At 31.0% G+C, this 25,972-nt stretch overlaps 1 protein-coding gene across 3 annotated transcripts in view; it reads left to right on the top strand.

The window, feature by feature from the left end:
- LOC129957470 (sodium/potassium-transporting ATPase subunit alpha-like) overlaps positions 1 to 25,972 on the top strand; it is a 173,154-nt gene that overhangs the window by 103,156 nt on the left and 44,026 nt on the right. For all 3 annotated transcript variants that reach the window (XM_056069789.1, XM_056069790.1, XM_056069791.1), the window contains exons 2-7: positions 272 to 337; positions 4,608 to 4,751; positions 11,920 to 11,979; positions 12,722 to 12,925; positions 17,914 to 18,027; positions 23,683 to 23,935. In XM_056069789.1, coding sequence (XP_055925764.1) covers positions 4,689 to 4,751; positions 11,920 to 11,979; positions 12,722 to 12,925; positions 17,914 to 18,027; positions 23,683 to 23,935 — 694 coding nt within the window. In that variant the 5' untranslated portion in view covers positions 272 to 337; positions 4,608 to 4,688. The remainder of the gene's footprint in view (positions 1 to 271; positions 338 to 4,607; positions 4,752 to 11,919; positions 11,980 to 12,721; positions 12,926 to 17,913; positions 18,028 to 23,682; positions 23,936 to 25,972) is intronic.

Here is a 25,972-nt window from a genome sequence, read left to right as displayed (position 1 = left end):
CAAGCTTAGAAAAGTTACTGTCAGAAATCTTTCAATGATTGTAAACTTAAAATACTTTTCAGATATAGAAAGTAATGGTAGAACAATGCAATCTGGCATAGGCTCTTAAATACTTACAGAATATTTGCAATCGCTTATGGCACTTGTAGAATAGTAGCAATGGCTATAAAATGTAGATGCAATTAGATTTCCCCGCCAAGCACAGTCGCAGTGATATGATGTTAGAATAGCAAGTTGAGATGTGGGTTTTGAAAGAGCGTTTTCTTTCCAGGTTGACTGAATGAGCGATCGGGATCTTAGAAGAGCGTTGTCACCTAAATGAAGAATTGCTCCTGAAGTGAGTAGCATTTATCTGAATAAGCAGCACAATTCCACTCTTTTTGCGTTCATTTTTGTGAAACAAAACGCGCGTACGAGTTAACACAAGAGTGCCAACTATGTGTTAATTCGTAAAGTAGCAGTCAACGTCATTTTAAACTTTCAAATTTGCCAAGCAATTTCTCTAATCTTACAGTTCGAAACGTGATCTGTATTATATTTTTCATTTAAATACCCATAAAAACATGTTATAGTAAACGTTATTCTATTTTCCTCACAAAAGGCAAAGGTACTACAGTAGTGAACTTCATTTCACCTTCATAAGAAATTATTCTGATTTATGATCTTGCAGAAGGCCAACACATAGACAAGCAAACATTTTCTTATATAATTAAGAGATTACAACTGTGATTGCATGACATGATTGTATTTGACAATTATTTTATTATGTTTATTTTAGGAATCGCCATACATACATTAAATTAAAAAACTTTTTTTATTCCATTCGAATTCTCAGATTCAAGAATATCAGCCCTAACCAATTGGCATATATACAACTTTTAGAGAAAATTATATTCTTTACAAATCTCTAAATAGAGACGCACTAATTCTAGTCACCCAACATATGCATAGTTTCTTATAGAAGATTCACTACAAAATTGTTTAGTGGTATATTAAAACAAATCATCTCATAATGCAGGATATCCTAAAAGTATAGGACCTTTTCTACAAAACTCTGCATAGAAACATATTATGTTAGGGAAAAAGAAATCCATTGTTTTTACGTGAACTTCAAGACTTTATTTAACATATTTCGGATTAGCAATTCTGGTGAAACATGCAATGTTTTCTTCTATAATTTGTTTCCATTTTAAAGATAGCTTTATAATACCTCTCTCATAGAAGTTTTGGTCCTTATTGGCGAAACACTCTAGTAATCGATTTTTAAAATCTTCTCTTGAGGCCAATTTCTTATCACTAAGAATGTTTTACAATGCAAGAAAAATATGGTAGTCGCTTGGTACCATGTCTAAACTATATGGCGGATACATCAAAACTTCCCAACTAAGCTCTCGGGGTTTCTGGCGAGTCACTATAGATGAATATGGCCTCGCGTTGTCCTGATGGAACACAACACCTCCCCTGTTGGCCAATTCTGGCCAATCGCTAGCTTTAAACGATCCAGTTATTGCCAGTAGAGACCCGAATTTAGCCCTTGGCCATCTGGAAGCAACTCCTAATAAATTATTCCTTTTCAGTTCCACCAAATGCATAGCAGAACCTTCCTGGCCGTCAGTCCTGGTTTGGCCACCGTTTGAGCTGCTCATCGAGCTTTGGCCAGGGGCGTTTCCACACAATGTTGTCGTGTGTAACCCATCTCTTATCCCCCGTCAGCATCCGTTTCAATTATTGGTCGATTTCATTCCGTTTGGCCAAAGCTTTGCAGATAGAAATTCGATCCATCACGTTTTTTGTGTTAATGGGTGTAGCACCCAAACATCAAGCTTCTTTTTGAATCCAACTTTGTGCAAATGGTTTAAAATTGTTTTATGGTCGATCTCTAGCTCCTAGTCGATGCAACGACTGCTTTCATGCCGGTCAACTTTATTTCTGTGATTTTATCGACATTTCCGACGACGGACCTAGCTTCTTCTTGCGTACAGCCGACCACCCCGCCACCACTGAACGTAGCAATATCGACAGGATTTGTTGTGGCCGACTGCTATCTTTAGCATTGTCCATCCTTGCATTGACCGATTTGTCAAACTGACATTCTCTTCGAGGTAATTGGCCACAAAGTGGTCAATTACTGTCCTTCTTCCTTATCTACAAACTCTCAAAAAATTGACAATTTTTGACATCATGTCCTTCAGAGTTTTAAGATTACCTGGTACCATTAGTACTGTACTTAAGACATTATTTATAATTCAACGGCGGGCCTACCTGAACGGAATCGGGGCGAAACCAAAATTGCTCGTAATTTGCTGATATAGTGTGGGGACTATAAACACTATTCAGAATTTCAGCCGCCTGGCTTGCCTTTTCTACTTTATCAAAGAAAAACTGTAAAATGTATCTAATTTTCTCTTTGTTGACTTCCATTCTCAACATTCTGTAACTCGCAACTGAAAGGACCAAACAAAAAACAGCAAAAGAATTTTGTTTAGTCTGAAATATCACATTTCCAACAAGCATAAATCTGAAATTGTTTGATCGATACTTCATGAGATATCGATCACTATAGCCATCCACCGAAAAAATAACGGATTTCTTTTTTCCCCAACTTAATATTAATTCTACAATAATATACATGATTTTTTTGGAATTATTATGCATTTCCTACGGAATTATGAATAGGAAAATAATAAATCTAACCCTTCAGTACAAGCATAATTTCGTTAAATTATAGTTCAAAAAAGAGGAGAGTTGCTGAAGGCCTTCTACCTGTGCATCTCCTCCAGAGGTACTCAGGGCTCCAGAGACACTTCCTGGAGCTATTGATTTTCAGATCAAAAATGCCAGTCATTGGTTTTCTAAAATAAGGATCCAGGTATCGACGTAATTGGGTGGGGACGTGTGCGTGCCCGACTTGAAATTGAAACTGGAAGGCAACGCCCAAATATTGACCTACCCTGCAAGAAAGGAGGCCACTTTGCCTGTACTTTTCCACCGAATGACCTTTTGCTAGGGCCAAAAATACATACCAGAAAATGGTTACTTTTTTTCAATGTGTCCAGCTTTTACCATTTTGTCCAAAGTATCTATTTGTCTGCATTAATACTTACATAAAACTTTTGCCAATGGGGTATTTCAAATGGAGAGTATTGAGAATACATAAATTTTTCTATTTTGGAAGTACTTTCATTAGAAATGAAACTACAGCTGCTTAAGTTTCACTTTCATTCAATTAACTGTCCACAATTTGTTCATTCTTTAAATATGTTACAGTTAGAAGCAATTTATCAAATTCTGTTTTACTTTTATCCCTTCACTAATGCTGATAATTACTATGCGTTATGAAGAATAAAAATTACCATGATCTTAACTGAAGAACTTGTGTTAATGATACTCTTTCGGAAACTATATAGTATTTGAAACACATCAGTAAAATACAAGCTATCATAACCATAGAAGTTAAATAATTCTGCAAATATCACTATATTTGTAAAATTAGATAAAAGTGAGGAAAACTACTTAACACCGAGGTTATCGCAGCATTTTTTGTTAAATGATCTTTATCTAAAGATAGTCTTGAGAGATACTTCTAAGAGTTCCACCAAATTTAGTAAAAGGGTCCACCAAAAAAGAGATATCCAGAATTGCCTTTCGTGAGGTATTTACAGTAACATGATGTCTTGCAACATTTGGTGCACTATTCTTTTACTATTCTCACCAACCTTGCAACGGTCAACGAAGCCACATGATCGTATGAAAAAAAAACTGGCTTAACAATAAATGCCAATCTCTCGGAATGCAACATCACTGGAAGACAGCCGATTCTTGCCTCTCTTCGGGTATAGTAATGGTGATAAAGTTGTATTGGCTGCATTTTCATTTGCGAATCTACACTACAACAGAAGTTGATGCTGGAGCAGATGATCATCAATAGGCAACAACCCACAATTGCCATCTCTATTAGTGCAAGATATTGTACGATGTCTCCAAGACGTTATTTTATATTCTGAATTCCATACAGTATCGTGTGGAAAGTTGTTAGGCATTTTATGCTAAAAGGGGTGTTACTACTGCGGAGATTGATCATTCAATAACACAAGAAATCGAGTAGAGATGAGGTATATCTATAATGATTATCAGCAAAATGGTGACTTGCTTTTTAGTTGTGTGGTGATGAGGGGACAAAGGATTATAGATTGGCGATCTTAGGCGTTAAGGATGCTAACTACTGGTGTGTATTTTTCGTTTATTTATGAAAAAATGGTATTACAACTGAGGCGTCATTTACCCTTAAAGTGCTATTACTCGGAGAGAGAAAAAATATTATGCCCTAGGTATTAACATCTCTTTCTGAGCTACTATTCCTTTCAAATTACTAAACAATTACTCTAAATTCCCCTTATCTGATTTCTGAAATATCAGCGTATAGAAATGAATCTTTTGATAAAAAAGGCTGTAATGTCTTTTAACCGAACGATAAACTGATGACGTTTTCCTTTCGTAGCCAAACGATGCGGAGAGTGTCTTTTAACCGAATGATATACTGATGATATTTTCCTTTCGCAGCCGAACGATTAACCGAATGATATACTGATGATGTTTTCCTTTCGCAGCCGAACGATTCGGACAGCTACCGGGCGGCCGTGACTGCCAACAGTACTTGGAGTGAAGAGCGAACCAAAAAAGGCAAAATCATGTTGAACAAAGGGAAAAAGGGGAAACCCGACCTCAACGACCTCAAGCAGGAGGTCGATATGGTGAGTCAACCTTCGTTCCTGTCTCTTTTTCTAGCGTTTTGTTTATTTAGGGCTTCCGACAAACCAATTCGATTTCCGGCGTGATATTTCTTAGAAGGTGATATTTTAAAAACATCCTTTGAAGAAGATTTCACATCCTTTATTTGAGGCGTCTGAACTTGAGGCTATTCTGAAAATACTAAATTTCGGGTTTGTACTTGTAATGCATTTTATATTTATTGAGTAAGTGAATATGTTTTTACGAAATAGTGCGACTATAATTGCTTTACCATCGCTTTTTATTAGTGATGTACAAACTTATCTTCAATTCATTAATACCCTGGTAGCACACAATTACTGTACAATATAGTATGACATGGATTAATATTCATAACATAGTATAATATTGTGGAATATTAATTAATATCATATAATATCGCACAGTATGGTGAAATAATGTGAAACCGGCTGTGCTACTAGGGTAGTCAGATGATACTAATCGTTTAAATTCTGTAGTAGTTAATATGACAGTTTTTTTTCCTTAGTTAACGAAACTAATAGGCAAAAGTAGCTTGGAATAAAATGAGTAATGAATTTGATGTTTTGTTAGGATGAGACAATACCGATTTGAGTTTGGTGCTCGAAACAGAAACCGAATGAATTTGGCGATTATATAAATTGGAAAAATATCGCATAGCAAAGTTTAGTAACTCTGTATAACCATCGCAAGATAATCATCTACATTTAATGACATCACAAGAGATCAACACGTAGAAGCTAAGCCAATGAATGTGAACAACAACATGTGAAAAACATATTGTTGTTGAAAAACAAAAACATATCTTTATTGCAAAGGAAAAAAAAAATTACAAGCAAGTAAATGACTTTAGCTTTAAACCTAAAACATCTTTGACAAAAGATATTTTTTTCTGATGCTTGCTACTCTGTTACATCAAATATCTTTTTCCCTTTTAAATGATTTAGACTCATGTTTAAGACTATTTAACTGTGAGTAATAATACGATGGAAAAAAATTTTCTCACGCTATCATCCTAAATTGCTGTTAAGTAAGTTGACGGTGTTTATATGGAAACCTGTAAGTCAAGCATTCACAAAATTATTGCATACAGGCTGCTACACTTAATTTTGAAATTAAATAATTTGCAACGGAAATCGGTAGATGAATAAAATCAGGATATATTCATTTTGAAAGCCACAAAAATGTCATGCTGAAGTTTCTGATTTACAGACTAAAATTGCCTAGATGTTGTACTATCTGCTATTGCAGATCTTCAAACAACATGCTCCGAAAAATTCATGCTGAAGTTTCAGATTTACAGACTAAAATTGCGCAGATGCTGTACTATCTGCTATTGCAGATCTTCAAAGAACATGCTCCAAAAAATTTCTTGAGATAAATGAACTCCATCAAAAGGTGCGTTGGATTTTCACCTCACTGCAAATGTATAAAGACATCTTCAATTATGGAAGATAGGGATTGAACACATTGTATGCAAGTAATTTATCTTCCTTGATGAATACTTTACCAAATCGTTGTTTTGAAAAATCCCATATTTAATGGCTCAGGAGTGGATATGTGTCTAAACTCATCTGATCTTACATTTCTTAAGAGGCTCATTATTATATCATAAGATACTGCAACACTAGATAAGCTTAAAAGCATCTACGTACATTGCTGTTGCCACATTGCAGAAAGTAACTTTAAGTTTCATTCCTTGTATGCGCCATTTATATGCCGAGAATATTGTACGTTCTGAATTAATTGGGAAGTAACTGCCACGAAAATTTTCAATGGGTATGCCTCTTTTCTCGAATTTCGTTCAACAACTTTAGAGTACGCCATTATATGTTGGCAACATTCATAATTAATTTTAAAATTTTTGTACTAGATTTTTCAGGCTTTCAAAATAAACAGATTATATTTCTGATTTTGCCAGGGATCTCTATTGGTGAATTAGTTAATTGAATGAGAAATCTTTTATGGGACATCCAGTAAAATCATTCGTTAAAACAAGCACAGCATCACTCCAATAACATTCATGAAATATTGAACAAAATGCTTGAACCAAACAGCTCAAAATTTATGATTATGTACAAAATTAGTAGCTATATTGTACAGTATTGTATGAAATCAACACAGTATCTTTCAATACATAAAACATTTCAATGTTTCAGAAATGTATTCAGAAAACCTCCTTCCGTTAATTTTTTAAAGAAGTTTGGATGTGCACATGTAAATTTTCATTAAGAATTCTGGAGATTTTCACAATTTTATATTTATTTTAAAAGCTTCTTGTTATACGCATTTTTTGTTACATGATATCATAACAGTAAAAAAACTATGATCATAGATAATCCACATAAAAATATATTACATGATATTCTATAATCATAGACAGTTCAAAAAATGGTATAATCAAATGCATTATAAAGTGGTTGATAAGTTTGAGAAAAAAGAATATTTAGATATTGTTAATCAGTATTCAATATTACTTAAATCTAAATTTGAAATAAAAGAATTCTAAATTTAATTACGAGGTATTTTTCTCCGCGTCAAATAGAAATATGCACTACATATTTTTCGGTTATAAAGCTTGTTATAGCATTCGAAGTACTGGAACTTGGATTGTCATTAAAATGTAATTTTAATTCATTCATTCATTTTTCTTAATTATTGCGATTTTGATATAATCTTTTAGTTTATTTCAATTTTATCTTTTTTGATCGTAGAATCAAATGCAAAATGTGTTTTTGAATTTTAACTGAAGACTTTAAAAAGATGTTTAATTACTGTTTAATAAATTCGAATCGATATATTTCTGCAAGCTTAATTAAATGTCATACTTTGATCTTGATGTTTAAAAATTCATTAATTCATAATAAAAATAAAATCATGAATTTAATTAAATAGTTTTCAGAAAAATACAAATAATGTTTAGAAAATAAAAATAATAAATAAACATATATTGGTATTATGAATTAGTTTTTTAAAAGTTAATTTATTATCTGGAAATAATTATATTTCTTTAAAAAAAGTCCCTTGCTGGAAAAAACTAATTCACGCACAGATTGCTTTCATCAGACTAGTCTTCAAAATAAATTTAAAAAATTCAGCAAATAATTAATTTTTCAACGCTACTGATTTCGTCAATATAAAAGCATTGTTGTGTTAGTATAAAAAAAAACTTTTCTTTTCATGAATAATTTTCTTTCTCTTAATTAAAGTCATTTAATAATTCAATTAAAGCTCATTTAGCCTTCAAATGAGTGATTAATTCTGACTGCCCCATTAATTATAATCCTTAAGTGATGATTAATGACTATAATTGTTAACTCGAAGGCAAGTTTCAAAATGATTTATAGTTTAATCAAGAAATAAAAACATAACGTCTCCCTTAGGGAGAACAAATTATGTTTCATCATATTATAACAAAGCATTCTTATGTTACTAAATTATTTTCATGCAAGTAATTTTTTAATATTTAGTAACGCATTGAAACGAGTTTGTGAGCACACAAAATCATGAAATTTCATTAAAGCATATATGATTTTTCTCTTATAATTAATTTAAAAGTATTTTTGTAATGAACATCAATTAATCCGAAAAGATTGCAAGAATATATCTTGCAATTAAAAGTGACATCAAGTAACAAAAGCAACATGATGTTTCGGGTGTTTAAACATTAATATTGAAACTGTTTTGAATAGTGTCTCATTTGAAAATACTAATACAAATTAATGAAATACTTAAAATAACCAGAATATTGTCAACTATTGTCACCTATGTACTCATCAAAATATCTTCTGAAAAAATAAGAGTTAAGAACATAATAATAATAAAGGAATACTAAATAAATAAAATAAAGAAAAATTTTCGAAAAATTAAAAATTATAGATTTCCAAGAAAATACTTTTACTATTCATTTCATTCAAAAAGCTCTGATAAATTTTCACTAAACAGTCATCTTAAAATAATGACATGAAAATATATATAATAAATCACCATCTCTGAATATTTGATAAAGCACAATGTTTAGTAGTAACTAACTTTTTCCTCAACTAAATTGATTACTCCACCTTTAATTTTCTGTCTCAAATATATGAAATTGTAAATACAAATAAATTTACATATGAAGTATACAAAATACATATTAGCTTGAAATGGATGTACATTTTTTAAACTAAAAATTTCCTTAAAAACATTTATACGTGGAGAGTTGTGAAAGGAAGCCGATTATTGATGACAAATCTAGAAATCTCTAATTTTGATGTCGAAAAAAATTGCCAAAATCGGTTCAATGTTGCGGCTGGCAGACTCTGTTGCGTGTTTTCTGCATGGAGAATGTGCCAGAACGTACATTTTTTTCGATTTTCCTCGAAATTGCTGAGAGAAGGAGGGCAGACATGAAGACCCAAATAATAAGTAATTATAAAATGCATAACTTTGAAATAAAAAAAATTAAAGAATAAAAACTATAAAAAAATTTAGTGGTGAGTTGACAGCATAAATATATCTTATTTTTCGCAATTTCTTCAAGTCTCTTTTCCAAAACAAGCTTTAATATCTTTGTTTTCATTCATAACAAACGAGGCGCCTTACCATGAATGAAATATGGTAATTACATTCGTGGTAAACGGAATCACAAAAATAGCCTTCTGTTTCCATCTGGATTTAGTCCAAACACTAGAGAATCTAACGCATTCTTTATTGACTAGCTTCCAAGCTGTTCTGTTAAGACACGTTACAGCTTGGTCATTCTATTCACGATAGGAAACCGACACCTGTGGCGCAAGAAAATAGCGTCGTTACGCACAGTGAGCATGTATACAAACACTACTAGTAATGCGTTTTGGCTTCCGTTCAACAACAGTTTCTGTGTATTTCATTGACTGGGTTTTCATTCACAAAAGTGTTTCTCGGATAGGTTTTGGAAATTTTTCAAGATTTCTCACGATAGTTCCCGAGAGTACTCAACTGTAAACATGCAATTATATTGATTAAATACTTAGTTGCCACAACAGATGGGTCAGTAGTGGAGATACTCGTGCAGTGGTCATTCATTTTGTTGCTACTTTGCGTTTTCAATAATGCTTGTCGTCACGTACATGAAATGAATTTTTATGAATGGATTTGAAACCAGAAAGAGAGTTCGATTTCTTTGTTATCTGCATAGCGCAGTACATTTTATGTTTCACTTCGTTTTATAATAAGGAGGACAGAATATGCATTCTGAGCATCTTCCCAATGATCTACTGGATCCGGGTCAACGTCAGAAAAAAAATAACATTTACCCTCCGTGTTTTGTTTTTCAATTGTCGTGTTTTCATGCATACAGATAAACAGACGAAAGTCAACCAAGTCTTTATCGTTCTAGTTCATATGTATGAATATGTCTGCAATTCGGGTCTCAATCCCATAAACGAAATTACATTTTTTCTAGCTTGTTCCATTAATTGATAATCAAGTTCATAAGTATAGGAATAAATGGACATACAGACAGTCAATGACAGAAATTTTCACAATTCGATACATATTGACACTTTTGGCGATAAAAAAAAATCATGCTAAATTTTCATCTGTCTTCACTTCTTTTCCACTTACACAACAGCCCATATGGTACTTGCGCCTCTTCAGAATTCCATTCCAAACCGTCCTATCCTTCATCAAAGTTTTCCAGTTTGTCACCTTAACGATTTTCCAGTCTTTTTTCTGGCAGTCCACCTAAGTTTTGGTCTTCTTCTTTTTCGGATACCTAATGGTTTAGCCAAAAATATCTTTCTAGTGGCTCGATTTTCATTCCAGTCTTATAAGCATCCTGCCCAGTTAATCATCTGCATTGCAATAAATTTAATAATATCTGCCTCTTCATAGAGTTTGTTAATTTCTGAGTTGGTTCTTCTCCAATTTTTATCACATTTAATGCCACCAAATATTCTGCTTAAAATTCCTCTTTCAAATATAGCAAGAGACTCTATTTTTCTCAGCCATTGCCCATATTTTAGCAGCATATGTGAGAAAGGACCAAAATGCCATCTATCTAGCTATATAAAATTTTCAGTAACTTGTTCATGTGCACATTACAGAGAGATGGGTTAAGATCCGTAGATCTGGTCCAAAATTTAATAGAAAATTACAACAATTATGTTGTAAAAATCGCATACAAAATTTCCTTTGTTTAGCTTTTTGAGTTTGCGTGTTCACAAATAAGCTGCTTTCCAACAAAAAGTATTTATTTGGACTCAGATATGTTTGGGCAGTAATGGGCAAAATTTTGAGATAGAATTTTCCATTATTTGCAATACATCTTTAAATTCTTCGTATGCAAAAAAGTAAAAGTATATAAATTTAAACTAACAAATTCAGATTTTTTTTTTAATTGAATCGTACAAAAAGCTCAAAACTTATTGACATATGAATATTGAAAATACAAAAAACTTTCTCGCTTCAAATAATTTTATGTAATGAAGTAAATCATATAGTTTCCCTTGGAAAAGTTCTAATGCACATTTTTCATATTAAAAATTGTTGGCTAAATAATCTAAAACTTAGCTGACCAAAATTAAAATATTTTTCTTTGATATTAACGATAATCGTCATGAGATATTCTCGTGCATGAAAGATTTTAAAGAGATGACGTATGTAGTAAGACCTGGATGCTAGGAGGCCAAGTATCGACGGCCAGCTTCTTACAGCAAGCATTCAACAATCAATTAACATTCACTTTTAAATCTCCTCCATTTCCTCTGTTTAAATGTGATTCACCACTCTTAGAATTTTTGTCCCACTTGCTTTCTATTGCTATATTAACCGATTGTATTTATATCTAACTTAGGGCTTCTATTTTTATTCAATCTTATGACTACATCCCTACACAATGTATGCTTTTGCAAATATTTTTATGTAATTATATTCTATCAGTGTATCAGTGCGCTTCAAAAAACTCATTATCTGGAATTCAATGGCATTATAACTGTTCGATAAAGGACAATATAATAATACCGGTGCTAACTTTTTGTGGAAAATATTGTTAACAAGCGTAACAACGATCGAAAAAACACTGTGATATAATATAAAACTATCTTTTTACAAAAAGGAAGACGCCTATTTCTTCTTTAATAGAATCATTAAGTGTATTGAATTCTGAAAATTCTTTTCCCTTTCCTACAGGATGAGCACAAGATCACCTTACAAGAATTGTATTCAAGACTAGGAACAGATCCCGAGAAGGTAATGTACTTTTTCCTTTTGAATTACTTTCCAATTTTCAAAGCTAAAAGAATTTGAATTAATATTAGTAAAGTATATAGAAATGTCTACCCTTTTATAATGCTGCACTAACAAAAAAAAATACAGGACAGAACTTTACCATAAATATTGTTTAGTTTTCCACTGATAATAATATTGCTGTTTTAATATTTCTTTACTATAAAAAATATCCATTTTAATCGTGACTAATAACTTATCGCTAAATCTTTACATATAGGCATATATTTCCAGTTGGAAAAATGTTTTGAATAAAATAATGATTCATATTTTATGTGGTTTGTATTAATAAATGTAATTAAAAATTTATGAAATTTTATAAAATTCTTATACAGCCTTCAAGTCATATTAGTCAATTTTTTAAAAAATATTTTTGGCACGACAACATTTTAAATTTAAAAAAGTCAGCACATTTATACAGAGCTTAAAATCATTATTTTAATTCAACCAACGGCCACTTCAAAAAATCATCATGCTTTTCTTCGCAGAACAATGTGCTGTTGAAATGGTTTAAAAACCAACTAAAATAATAATATTAGAGATGTTGTGAGAAAAGAAACTTTCAGTCAATTGTAATATATCTGGAATTCAAATGTCTGGACTTCCAGATAATTAGTAATATATTGGTAAATAAAAGACCGTTTTCACCGCTCACTCAACGCCCTTAAACACGAACTGTGCATCAAGATCCTTCTGTCTTTTCCAGGGATTGACCCAAGCTCAAGCGCGGACGGTGTACGAGAGGGACGGTCCCAACTCTCTCTCGCCCCCAAAAAAGACCCCCGAATGGGTGAAGTTCTGCAAGAACCTGTTCGGAGGTTTCGCCCTCTTGCTCTGGATAGGCGCCATCCTCTGCTTCATCGCATATTCCATCCAAGCTGGCACTTTCGAAGAGCCCCCAGACGACAATGTAAGCATCCTGAACAATCATTCATTTATTTATTTAGTTAGTTATTATCGGACTTTTATAACATCCTGAGAAATTATTGCATTTTTATTACATCCTGAGAAATTATTGCATTTTTATTACACCTAAGAAATTATTGCATTTTTATTACACCCTAAGAAATTATTGCATTTTTATTACACCTTAAGAAATTATTGCATTTTTATTGTATCTTGAATAATCATTGCATTTTTATTAAATCCTGAAAAATTATTGCATTTTTTATTACATCCGGAGAAATTATTGCATTCTTAACAATCGTTTCATTTTGATTGCATCGTTAACATTTATTGCATTTTGATTGCATCCTGAACATTTATTGCATTTTGATTGCATACTGAACAATTATTGCATTTTTATAACATCCTGAACAATTCTTTTGTTCTCTCCTAATGTAAAAAGTAAACGTACATTTAATTTTTAATGTACTTTTAATGTTTTACAATTCCATATGTAATGTAAAATGTTTGTTTTTTCCCCTGGACCAATATACTTTTTCTCTAGAGGGTCCTTTCTTGTTTGCAAGTGTCCAATATCATAAAATGTCGTTTGTTTCATCGTGCTAGGTGGGGCTGCTCTTCGGCGGCCCCTCAAGTTTCCCGCATGGCCTCTGGTTAGGTTCGGAGTATTGTTTGCATTACATCCTGAACAATTATTGCATTTTTATTATACGCTGAATACGCCTTCTAAACAATTATTCCACTTTTATTGCATCCTGGACAATTATTGCATTAGGACTTGAATAGCTATTACATTTTGATTGTTTCATGAACAACTAATGTATTTTGAAAAAGAGCATTGGTTATATCCTGAACAATAACTGCTTCCCAATTCCATAACTATTCCTACTAATGACGAGTTACATAATTAAGAACCAACTGCAAATTATTCATTTAAAATATAACTGTTTTCGCTAAACATTGAAGAAATCAGCGAATTGCCTTCGATTTGATTTTTTCGAATTATTTATTATGTCACTTTTTAAGTCAGTTTTATGTTTACTGAATAGTTGCAACAAAATTTTTTATACAGGTCTAATTCTATGACTTCTAAAACAATACTCAAATTTATATTCCTAGTTTAGAGCCTTTTAGGGTCATCGCATTCATTTCCACACTAACAGATAGATCAACAGAAAATAAGCCAGCAGATAGATTCAAAACTAAATCTGACAATTCTAGTAATCAAATAATTCCAAATTTCATTTATTCTACTATCTGTGCCCAAATATGATATTACATGCGCATATAATATGTCTGGCGCAGTATAGCCGTTCCTGGCTCTTTTGCTAGTAAAACCAAACCCACAAGCACACGGACGGACAGACAAACTTCCCTTCGACGAATTTCAACTAAAATTGATAGAAATCTGCATTTTATGTGTGAATGCATGTCACATTTCTTCTCACGACTCGTTGTGTCATGAAGCTGTTGTTACTAACTGTGCACTTTTAGCATGATCATATGAGACAACGTGCAGTTATATTTTAGATTATATGCAAAATGATTACGTCGACATTGTATTATTGTAATGTCATGAAAGTGTGACTCCATTGGCTTCTTCAAAGAATTATTACTTAAGAAATAAAATATAAGAAGTTTTATTGCGCGAAATAAATGCATTTGTAATTTAAATAAAATTTAAGCAAAGAAACGCTTTACTTTCATTTCTAATATTTGCTGACACAGAACTCTTACTGTTACCAAGTATTGTAAGGAATTTTCTTTAAATTAGTAATCAGATTATTCAGAGGAAGTGATATCAAGGCTTTATCATCTACTTCGACAATATGGGGCATTCTGAGTTTAACCTTGTCTTATAGTAATGAAATTTGAATAATCAATCTAATTGTTGAGTGCCCGACTTCAAAATTTGATACAAATTAATAATGTTACTGCCAAAACCATATATCGAATTTTATTTATCTCATCGTGTTTTTGAATATCGAATTACAAATCAGACCCCGAATAGACAGATTGATAAAGAGACAACTCCTCAACTGATCTGATTCAAAATTTAATTCCTATTTAAAATATGATTGATCAAACAATATTTTAAATTTCCTCCATGAAGTTCGTTAAATTATTAATTTACATGTTCACATACAAGCAAACAGACGGATTTCATCAATAACTTAATAGAAACCTAGATTTTTGGTGCTAAAACACCATGACAAATTGCATATATTTCGCTTTTTACTTAACATTTTTCTTTATTTGAATTCTCGAGTTTTGTGGGAAGATAAATATGATTCCAAAAAATGGTTCTTTCGTACTTCGAGAAGTCAAAGACATGAAGGTTTCATCACAAATTAGATGTCAAACTTTTTGACAATTACAGTTCCTTCTCTTTACATGCTTCAAATCTGAGAGAATCACTTAAAACAACTTTTTCAATTCCAATCGTAGAAACTTTTCAACCCCAAGTTTGAACTTCTTTTCAAACTTGGGATTGAAAAAAATTCCACGAAATTTTTTTCTCTAGCACAATGCTTCAATTTCGTACATCTTAATTTTGCTTATAGCTCAGACAAAACAAGTCACGTTATAAGTGACATACGAAATATTTACAGACGTGTTTTGGCATAAAAATTAGGCTTATATTGTTGGTAGTTCGTAGATCCAGTTAACTCATAGGCAAGTATTTAAAATCTCCTGGCAAAATTCTTACAAAAACCTTTTTAATTAATGCTAAAAACTTATTTACAAAAAAAATATCTTCCACTGATCTTTAACTCTCATCTTTGATCTATCTTCCACTCATGGCTTATTCATCAAGCCGGTTTCTATCCAACGTATTTCTTTTTGATTTTTCCGACTTTTTTTTCTTAGAATAACTGCGAATAAGTATTCCTTATTCAAAACTTTCTTATTTCTTTTCTTATTCCTTTCCATTAAAAATCGCTACTTGAGCACGAAATCTGACTCTTTTTTTTATTATTGGTTTTCATTACCTTTCTTTTTCGCAAAGTCAAAGAAAACATTTAGTTGAAAGGCTCGTTCGCGGCTGCTGTTATAATACTTTTCGCATCGTCTTTTTTGAATTCGTATTCTTATATCTGTGGGACATATTTTGATCAACATTTTGCTCTTTTTTTTTTTTTTTTTACTTTTTTTTTTACTTTTTTATTGCTTACGCGAAATAATTTTCATTTGTCGCCTCATTCTGAAAGCTTAGATCTTTTTTCGCTTATTAAAACTGATTATATCATAAATTAACAGGGAGGGATTTAAACATTTTGTGACCGTAGACAGTGGGTGTTATGAGATCAATCAATTGATAAATTAATCAAAAGACTGATTCATTTTGCAGTATATTTCAACATATTTTTAACTTAATATGCTGACATTTTATTTTAATTTCTTTTATTTTAGTAATGTGAGAATATGTATGTGTGCGTGTTATTATTTAATTATTTTAAAAAGATACATTTAAAAGAACTAAAATAATAGAATGAATGAAAAATTAATCATAAATATTCATTTATAATTTTCTTATACATAAATATAAGTAATAATAAATTTTTAGCAAATATAACATTACAAATTATACCTACGAAATGAAATATAATATATCCCATTAATGTCTCATTAATATTCCATCATGAAAAGTAATTATTCTCAAATTAATGATTATAACAATCCAATATGTACAAATATTATAACTCTGATGTTTTCAAAAAAATTAGTATTTCTTACATATTTATTTAAAAATTAGGCTAATAAAATATTTTATTATTCAATCTACACCTTTCTTCAGCGGCCCCAGACAATTGCTTAAATGAAAAGCTAAATCATTCTATCTAATATAACCCACCTGCTAAGTTTTTATAGCTTTATAAACAAACTATATTCTAACTGAAATTAAATGTAACAATGAAAATTTGAATTCTATATGGAATTGAAAATATGCTAAAAAAAGATGAGAAGTATCCTTGCACATCTCATGTGTTTTCCACATTTATATAATCCAGCGATTCCTTCTTTATGCGTATCTTTTCAAAACATGCGAAACAAAAAGAATAAAAAGAAATGGAAGAATGCAATTAATAAGTATCACATGCACGATCTGGAACTAACTGTGCATGTACACTGAGTTTATATTTTGAAAAGTGCCATGCCTCTAACCACCACGTAGCTGTTCTGGCCTTAACTCTGAAGGAGATGAAGTGAAGAGGTAGAAGCGGAGTTACGGGAATTGGTGGCTGACACTGTGTGTTAGTAGGAGCTCTGGTGGGAACTCCTAGAAATGAATTTAAATTTTAATCGGAACATATATAACATATCGAATTGTGCATTAGTAAGTAACCATCAATCATTTAATCCATAAGTTATAATCACAATAATCCATAATAAACGTGTGTTGCCAAGAAAAGTGTCATCATTTGTGTCACGGCATGCATCAAAAAGTTATGATTGCATACAGTTTTTCAAAAGAATAATTATTTTATCTTCAGCTTTTGGCTCTTATCATGTAGAAGAAAATGAAGAATGTCGTAGGAAAGCGATTTTAAAGTTACCTCGAAATAATTCTGAGTCATAGAAAGAACGCCAAAAATCAAGAAGAAAAGTTTTTAAACCCTCATTGCATAATGTATATATACGAAAAAAATTTAAAATATTAAAAATGTAAGTTAAAAATAATAAAAAATAAGAAATATATTTGAGTGCACATGAAAATTTATTTGAAATAATACGAATAAATATATACGAAAATATATATTACTAAAAATATATGCGAAATATATACGAAAACATTTGAGTAAATATATACGAAAACATTTGAGTAAATATATACGAAAACATTTGAGTAAATATATACGAAAATATGTATGAAATATATTTGAGCCTCATATTTAATGAAATCATTTCATTATTTTTATTGAAAATAAACAATTATGATATATATTGCATCAAAACATTCTTCTAAACTCTTTTTCTATTATTTTTCAGCTGTATTTGGGTATCGTGTTATCGGTTGTAGTTATTGTTACGGGTTGTTTCTCCTATTACCAAGAAGCTAGAAGCTCCAAAATTATGGAATCCTTTAAAAATATGGTTCCTCAGGTAATGTAGCTTTTTCTTATATATTTTTCATTACAACTAAATTTGAAAGCAATTTGAAATTGCATAAAAATTATTTTTGAATAAAATGCTCTTCCAATTTTATAATTTTCATGTACGGTTTTTCTAAAATCATTGGAATAAACTTTATGGGTAACCTTAAACCGACTACTCCGACCGCCCGAAGGCACGCGGAAAAATCTGAATGACCGGATCGCCGCAACAGCAAAACTGGCGAGAACGGTGGTTGAGTCCTAAGGGCCATCACAAACGGTACAACCCTACCCTTGGGAAGTACGTCCCTTTATCGTGAGAAGCAGTCGACCCCCATCTTTTTTTGTACCTACTAGGGTGGCGAAAACCAACCACCATACCAGAAGCTTCTCATCCACAATGATGAGGTGCTCCCCATCTTTTTTGTACCCACCAGAATAGGGAGAACCAACCACCATACCAGAAGCTTCTCGTCCTCAATTATGAAATTATGAGGTGCCCCCCCCCATCTTTTCTGTACCCAACAGGGTAGTGAGAACCAACCACCATACCAGAAGTTTCTTATCCTCAATTATGAGGTGCCCTTCCCAGTAGGAGAAACTTTATGGGTAAATAAGACCTACAAAAAATCACTTTTTTGCAACAACAATTCAGAGGGAGTCATTTTTTTGTAACAGACTCCTTAACACCATAGGAAGCTCTCTATATATTATTATCGAAGATTTGGAGAGGGGGGGGATCCCTACAAGATGATTAGGAAAGAATTTTGCCCATATTTATGAGTTTCCTTGTGATCATACTGTCTTCTCTTGTTCAAAAAAAAAAGGAAATTAAATTTTGTATGCAGATTTTTAAGGATATGCTCTCGAGAATGATGCTAAAATCAGCAGTTCAGCTCTAAAACTTATGGTCACTAAGATAAAAGTCTGCAAACGTCGAGTGGTAGCACTTTTCATTGGAATATAATCTTTATAAATCGTAAATAATATCAGTATGGTGCCTCTAACTTGCAAAACACCGACTCAAGGCAGTGACTAAGAAAAATGTGGTAATGAAACAAATGAAAATATTTTATTATGTTTCAGAAATTTTTATGTGTGTCGCAGAAGATTTAATGAATGAAAGCGAGCTTCATATATAGCCGAAGTATTGGTACTGCAATTCAGTAAAAGCTGCCCTCTGTTATCAGCCACTCTTTACGTTTGCGACCCCGTTCTCTATAGTAAAAATAATTCTTCTTGATAGGCGTACCCTTGAATTTTTCTCATGATTTTAGAAACACCCTGAATATGAACCAGCCTATATAGATCAGTCAGACTTTCTGGATCATGTCTAAATTTCATAAAGCTTTATTTAAGAGAATTGATATGAAGAAAATGGTATGCATTTTTCTGTCCCCTACAGAAAAATTGATAAAAAGCTGTAAGTAGTAGAAGGTAACGAAAGCAAACAATTTTTCTTAAAAGAAAAGCTCATTATCTTATATATTAAAATATGTTAGTTTATGATAAATAGGATTAGTTTGAATTGAAGAAGCAACGCTTTGATAAAGCCAGTATACAAGTTAAGATGACAATAAAGAAAATGCTATAAATTATTTTACATACTTAAATGTGATCCATTCAAAATTAAATTTCACACAGAAATTAATATATATTCTAACTGTTGGAGACTTATTTTTATCAATTGCTTGCTATGGATTCATTTATAATGGTATGTTCACCCTAAAAAGAGAATTCACGGTGGATTTGTAGATGGAATAAATGTTAACATCAAGTTATCATTATCTGCTTTACTTCTCTCAACATAAAAATCTTTCAGGTGTCTTTTCTAAACTTTGCTTATTGAACTTTCCGTGTTTTACTCCAAACTAGCCGCCTTTGGCGACCAGTCGGTTCGAAAATCTTAATGTTCGTTAAAATTTTAATAATTAAATATTTTATGCAATTTCTACTTTAATAGCTTCTTCATCAAAATATTTTAAAACTTCAAATTTTGATTATCATATAATTCATTCATAATATTATAAAGGCCTTCAGTCATAACGTAATATGTATCTCTCTCATTTTCTGTTAGCACCCGTAGAATTTATGCTTTAAATTAAAGTGGAAAGAATTTATCTTCAATTAATATAATAATATTTTTTACTTAAACAAAGCATTTTTTTATAATCTGATTACTGAAAATAGAGTCACTCAGCGTTTAAACTTTATGGGCACTAAAGAATATCTTTTTTAATTTATGTAATATCTCAAGAGTGGGTCAACAAAATTTTCTTAGATTCATTATGAGCAGACCGATTCATTAACAATGTTTAAATTTAAATGCATCAAACACTAAGAAAATAAAACGAATCGTTTAAAATAAACGGTTGAAAACAGGTTTTAAAAAAACTACTTAAAAAACGATGTACTTAAAACTATAAGCATATACAAAAAATATACTATAACTAACATAAATACAATTTACTTACAAAAGCATGCAACTAACCCAAAAATAATTTAAATCATCCATTGATAACATTGTCATGGCAACAATCAGAACAGAATGCGCATGCGTGAATTTTCTTCGCCGGTTACGTAACGCAAATACGTGATTTTTTCTACGCCAGTTGGGGTAACGCTATGCGGATTAGAAATTTTTAATTTCCTTTATTCTGTTTTATTTTAATTCAAAAGTACTTCAGAATGAATCTGAAAGATTGATTCATTAACAATGTTTCATTTTAAATGCATCAAACATTAAGAAAATAAACAGAACCGATTGAAATAATCCGCCGAAAAATTTTAACCCTAGCCTCATTACTGTTGGGAGAAAAAAAAACTGAAGCCTTTCTCGTTTGGCGCTGGGGATAATGGAAGATTTTTTTGGCGGAAAAGTTGGCGGTGGGGAAAATGGAAGATTTTTTTGGCGGGAAAGTTAGTTTTTAATTAATAATTAAAATTCTAATTAAAAATTCGAAAAAAGAAAACCCAGGTGCACATTCCCAACCTCCAAGGTATACATGTACCAAATTTGGTAGCTGTATGTCAAACGGTCTGGCCTGTAGAGCGCCAACACACACACACACACACACACACACACACATTGAGCTTTATTATAAGTACTAGCCGCCTTTGGCGACCAGCCGGTTCGCCAATCTTAATGTTCGCTAAAATTTTAATAATTAAATATTTTATGCAATTCCAACTTTAATAGATTCTTCAACAAAATATTTTAAAACTTCAAATTTTGATAGTCATATAATTCACTCATAATATTATAAAGGCCTTCAGTCATAACGTGATATGTATCTCTCTCATTTTCTGTTACCCCTCGTAGAATTTATGCTTTAAATTAAAGTGTAAAGGATTAATCTGCAATTAATATAATAATATTTTTTTACTGAAACAAAGCATTTTTTTTTAATAATATGATTACTGATAATAGAGTCACTGAGCGTTTAAACTTTATGGGCACTAAAGAATATCTTTCTTAATTTATGTAATATCTCAAGAATTTGTCAACAAAATTTTCTCAGATTCATCATGAATGGATCGATTCATTAACAATGTTTCATTTTAAATGCATCAAACACTAAGAAAATAAAATGAATCGTTTAAAATAATCGGTCGAAAACAGGTTTAAAAAAACTACTTAAAAAACGACGTACTTAAAACTATAAGCATATATAAAAAATATATATAACTAACATAAATACAATTTAATTACAAAAGCATGCATCTAACCTAAAAATAATTTAAATCATTGTAAACATGTTAAAAAAAACTACTTAAAAAACGATGTACTTAAAACTATAAGCAAATACAAAAAATATATAACTAACATAAATACAATTTACTTACAAAAGCATACAACTAACCAAAAAGTAATTTAAATCGTCCGTTGATAATGGTTGCCATGCCAACAATCAGAATGCGCATGCGTGAATTTTCTTCGCCAGCTCCGGTAACGCAAATGCGTGAATTTTTCTACGCCAGTTGGGGTAACGCTATGCAGATTATACATTTTTAATTTCCTTTATTCTCTGTTATTTTAATTCAAAAGTACTTCAGAATGAATCTGAAACATGGATTAATTAACAATGTTTAATTTTAAATGCATAAAACATTAAGAAAATAAACAGAATCGTTTGAAATAATCCGCCGTAAAATGTTAACCCTAGCCTTATTACTGTTGGGAGAAAAAACAAACAAATTGCCTTACTCATTTGGCGGTGGGGAAAATGGAAGACTTTTTTGGCGAAAAAGTTGGCGGCGGGGAAAATGGAAGATTCTTTTGGCGGGAAAGTTAGTTTTTAATTAATAATTAAAATTCTAATTAAAATTTCAAAAAAAGGGACCCCAGGTGCACATTCCCGACCTCTAAGGTATACATGTACCAAATTTGGTAGCTTTATGTCAAATGACCTGGCCTGAAGAGCGCCAACACACACACACACACACATTGAGCTTTATTATAAGTATAGATAAAGTAATGTTGCGACAAACACCTTTGGCAGAAAGACAATTTATATCATTTCAATTTTTAATATTTCAAATTTCCTCTCTGTATGATCGAATTTTATGTAATACCAAAGCTTTTTTCCTCTCCCCACAGTATCTCCAATTAATTCATGCTTTAAGAACGTTGCGTATTTTTATAATTGCTTTAGTAAAGAGAAAGCAATTACTAAATTTAGAAAAATAAATCATGTTTCATTTATTCAAAAATTAAAGTTTTTGTAATTCAGAATCAATGAAACGATTCTATATGCATATATTTTGTTAAGAGGGTAAGAAATTATAAGTTAATCAGATTTTGTTGCTTTCTGACAACTTTTGCATTCAAAAATATATTAAATCTTGCATAAAGATCCGCATTCCAGACTTGTCATGACAATCACCATTTTAAGAATCCATTCAGGTTTGATACCACCCCCTTCTAGTATCTTTCTTATGCTATTTTTTCATTTTGAATTTATTCTTTTTGAGTACTTTTATTTGCCTTGGTTTGTTTTATGTACGTAAAGCTGAAATTCTATAGTAATTTTTTCATTTATTTTCGATATATTAGAAAATTGAAATTTGGTATAATTATGTTCTTGGTGGCTATACACTATTTAAATCTTTTATAGTTTAACCCTTTAAAGGGCTATTTTTTTTCTAGTCATATTATGTTAAAATATTTTTAGGCTTAAAATTAGAATAAGAAAAGGGTTTCATTTAGCTTATTAGATAAATTTAATTTGATTAATTAATTAATTTGATTAATTAATAATTAAGTAACAAATCACGACACATCATTTTGTCTGAGATAAGGAACTGAAGCATCTAAGTTTCTGACTTACTAAAAAAATTTGTCAGAACTTATGCCAACATACATAATTTCATACAAAGATTGATAATTTCGGTGGGAAGCATTGTTCCCGCGGCCCTAGAAATGGTTAACTAACAGTTAATAGATTCATTTCATTAAATTTCGATTCCTTACAAGTGGTGTCATCTGGTAATGAACAGATAATAGACAAAATGAATTTCAAGAATGCACAATATTATTAAACATGAATTATAAACAAACGACTAAAAAATAGAAAATGAATCTGTTTTTTAGTTAAGTAAGAATGTTTTAAAGAACTAAGAAAAATGAGTTCATTTTTTTTTCTCCTCGAAATGGCAACAACAGTACGCTACCATCATTCGGGAAGGACAAAAGTACACGATTCCGGCAGAAGGCGTGGTGGTCGGGGACATCGTGGAAGTGAAAGGAGGAGACCGGATACCCGCGGACATTCGAATCATCTCTGCTTCCTCCTGTAAAGTGGACAACTCCTCGCTGACCGGAGAGTCCGAACCCCAAAGCCGATCACCTGAACTGACCAATGAAAATCCTCTAGAGACAAGAAATTTAGCCTATTTCTCAACGAATTGTGTGGAAGGTGAGTGCACTTAACCACTTCATTTGGTCACTGCTTTACATTTCTAAAGCAAAAGTAAAAGAAGATTTCAGTTATCACTAGAATTGGTTGATTTGGGGTGGGGGAGGTGGCAAGTACCAAACATTTGTTGTTATTATTGACGAATTAATTTATTGTCCCAAAAAAATATGAATAACTACATATTCGAAGTAATTAATTACTTTCCGTTCCTCGCGAACAAAAAAAAATCGAAAAAAATGAAAGTATTTTGCACAAAATAATTTAATGGATATCCACAAACTTGATGTAAAGACCGTACACCAAAGTTCTTCCATCAAGGTCAAAGCATTTTTGAATTATATATCTCACAAGCAGAAATAATGAAAAAAATGTCTTTTTCGAAATAGAAGAAATTTATCAAAATCTCGAGTTTGATTATTTTGACGATTACAATACTTTCTCTATAACTCGTATACAATAAAATAAAAATGAAATATTACATAATAAATGTATAATTATAATAATTGGTGCAAATAATTATTGCACAATAAATACCAAAGTACAGATATTATAAAAATAATGTACAAATCTAGGTTTATTCAAAGTTTTTATTATTGAAAAGCAGTGAAGTTTTTAGCAAATGTCAAAAATTTGTATTAGTCTACAAGAAATTTATCTCGGCATTTTAAATATATTTGAAAAAATTAACTATCTTTACAAATATTTGTATTTTAATTAAATGCAAATAATAATGTATTATGGTAATCACGAATTTATCGTTTAATTTGTCATTTATATTGGAGGGAAAAAATCGCTGCTTTTCTTAAATAATATTAGAACTAAAATCTTATTGTTACGCATTTTAATATTTCAATTATAAATATTAATTGAAGTTAAAAAAAATTTATCGTCAGTTTTTTTTTTTTTTTTTTTTTTTTTTTTTAATATCTATTCTTCAGCAAACTTCAGGCTTAACCACATGTCATTAGTGAACATAGTCAATAGATTAACTTTGCTCATCTTTTTTTAACCATTAATCGGTTAATAAAAGTACTCACACTTGTGTTAAAGCCATAATGGTTGTCTTTTATTATTTCAATATTTTTTAATGCAGTATATTCTCAGTAATGCGGCAGAGAATAAACCAAAGTATCAACAAATTAACAAAACTCTCGAGTTCGATTTTCTGAAGCTTACAATACTTTCTCCGGACTAAGTATATGGGAAAGATACGGAGAATTTTCATGTCTTAAACATCAAAAATGTAAAAAAAAAAAAGTTTAGAATAAAATGTTATTACCTAATGAAAATAATTTGAGTTTCAATTCAATGGTAAAATATATTGTTACAGAATACGTTTAAAATATTTTTTTTAAGCATAAAAATAGAAAAAATTATACGACAACAAATTTAGAGAGATAATTTTTGGAATTTTAAGATCATGTAGAAATTCTTTTATTCTATATTTTGGAAGTTATGATGAAGGAAACGTCAAAATTTTGCTTCATTTTTTATTCGATTAAAATTTCAAAAACATTTCTCAGAGTGGCACATTCCCAACATCTTTATTATAGGTATATAGGGCCAAATTTGGTAGCTTTAAGTTATATGGTCTTGTCTTACAGAACGCTAACGCAGACACAATCATCATTATTAGTAGTAGAGCGTCGCTAAGTTAAGTTACAAACATACAACAACATTAAAAGCATTGTCAAAAGTTAATATTTTAATAACAGAAGTTATTATCAACTCGTCGTTTGATTGATTTGCTAGTTGAGTTATTGGCGCAAGAGCCATTTACACACAAATATATGGCAAAGCCTTTCTAATCAGCTATGGTATAATATTATCATTCAAACTCAAATCGAATCCTTTTCTGCTATCTATTATATTTTATTTAACATTATTTTTCTAATATTAAAAAGACTTGCACGGTTTATGCGATAATTAGTTTCATGAAATAGAATGAACTTTAAAAAATCTTTAATAATCCAAAAATTTTGTTTAAGCTGTTTATTTATTATTATTATTTGGAAATACATTTATTCAAGTTTATTT

This window comes from Argiope bruennichi, chromosome 11 (assembly GCF_947563725.1).
Source record: "Argiope bruennichi chromosome 11, qqArgBrue1.1, whole genome shotgun sequence".
Taxonomy (NCBI): domain Eukaryota; kingdom Metazoa; phylum Arthropoda; class Arachnida; order Araneae; family Araneidae; genus Argiope; species Argiope bruennichi.
Note: the sequence above shows the minus strand (reverse complement) of the source record. Positions and strands in the feature narration are given on the sequence as shown.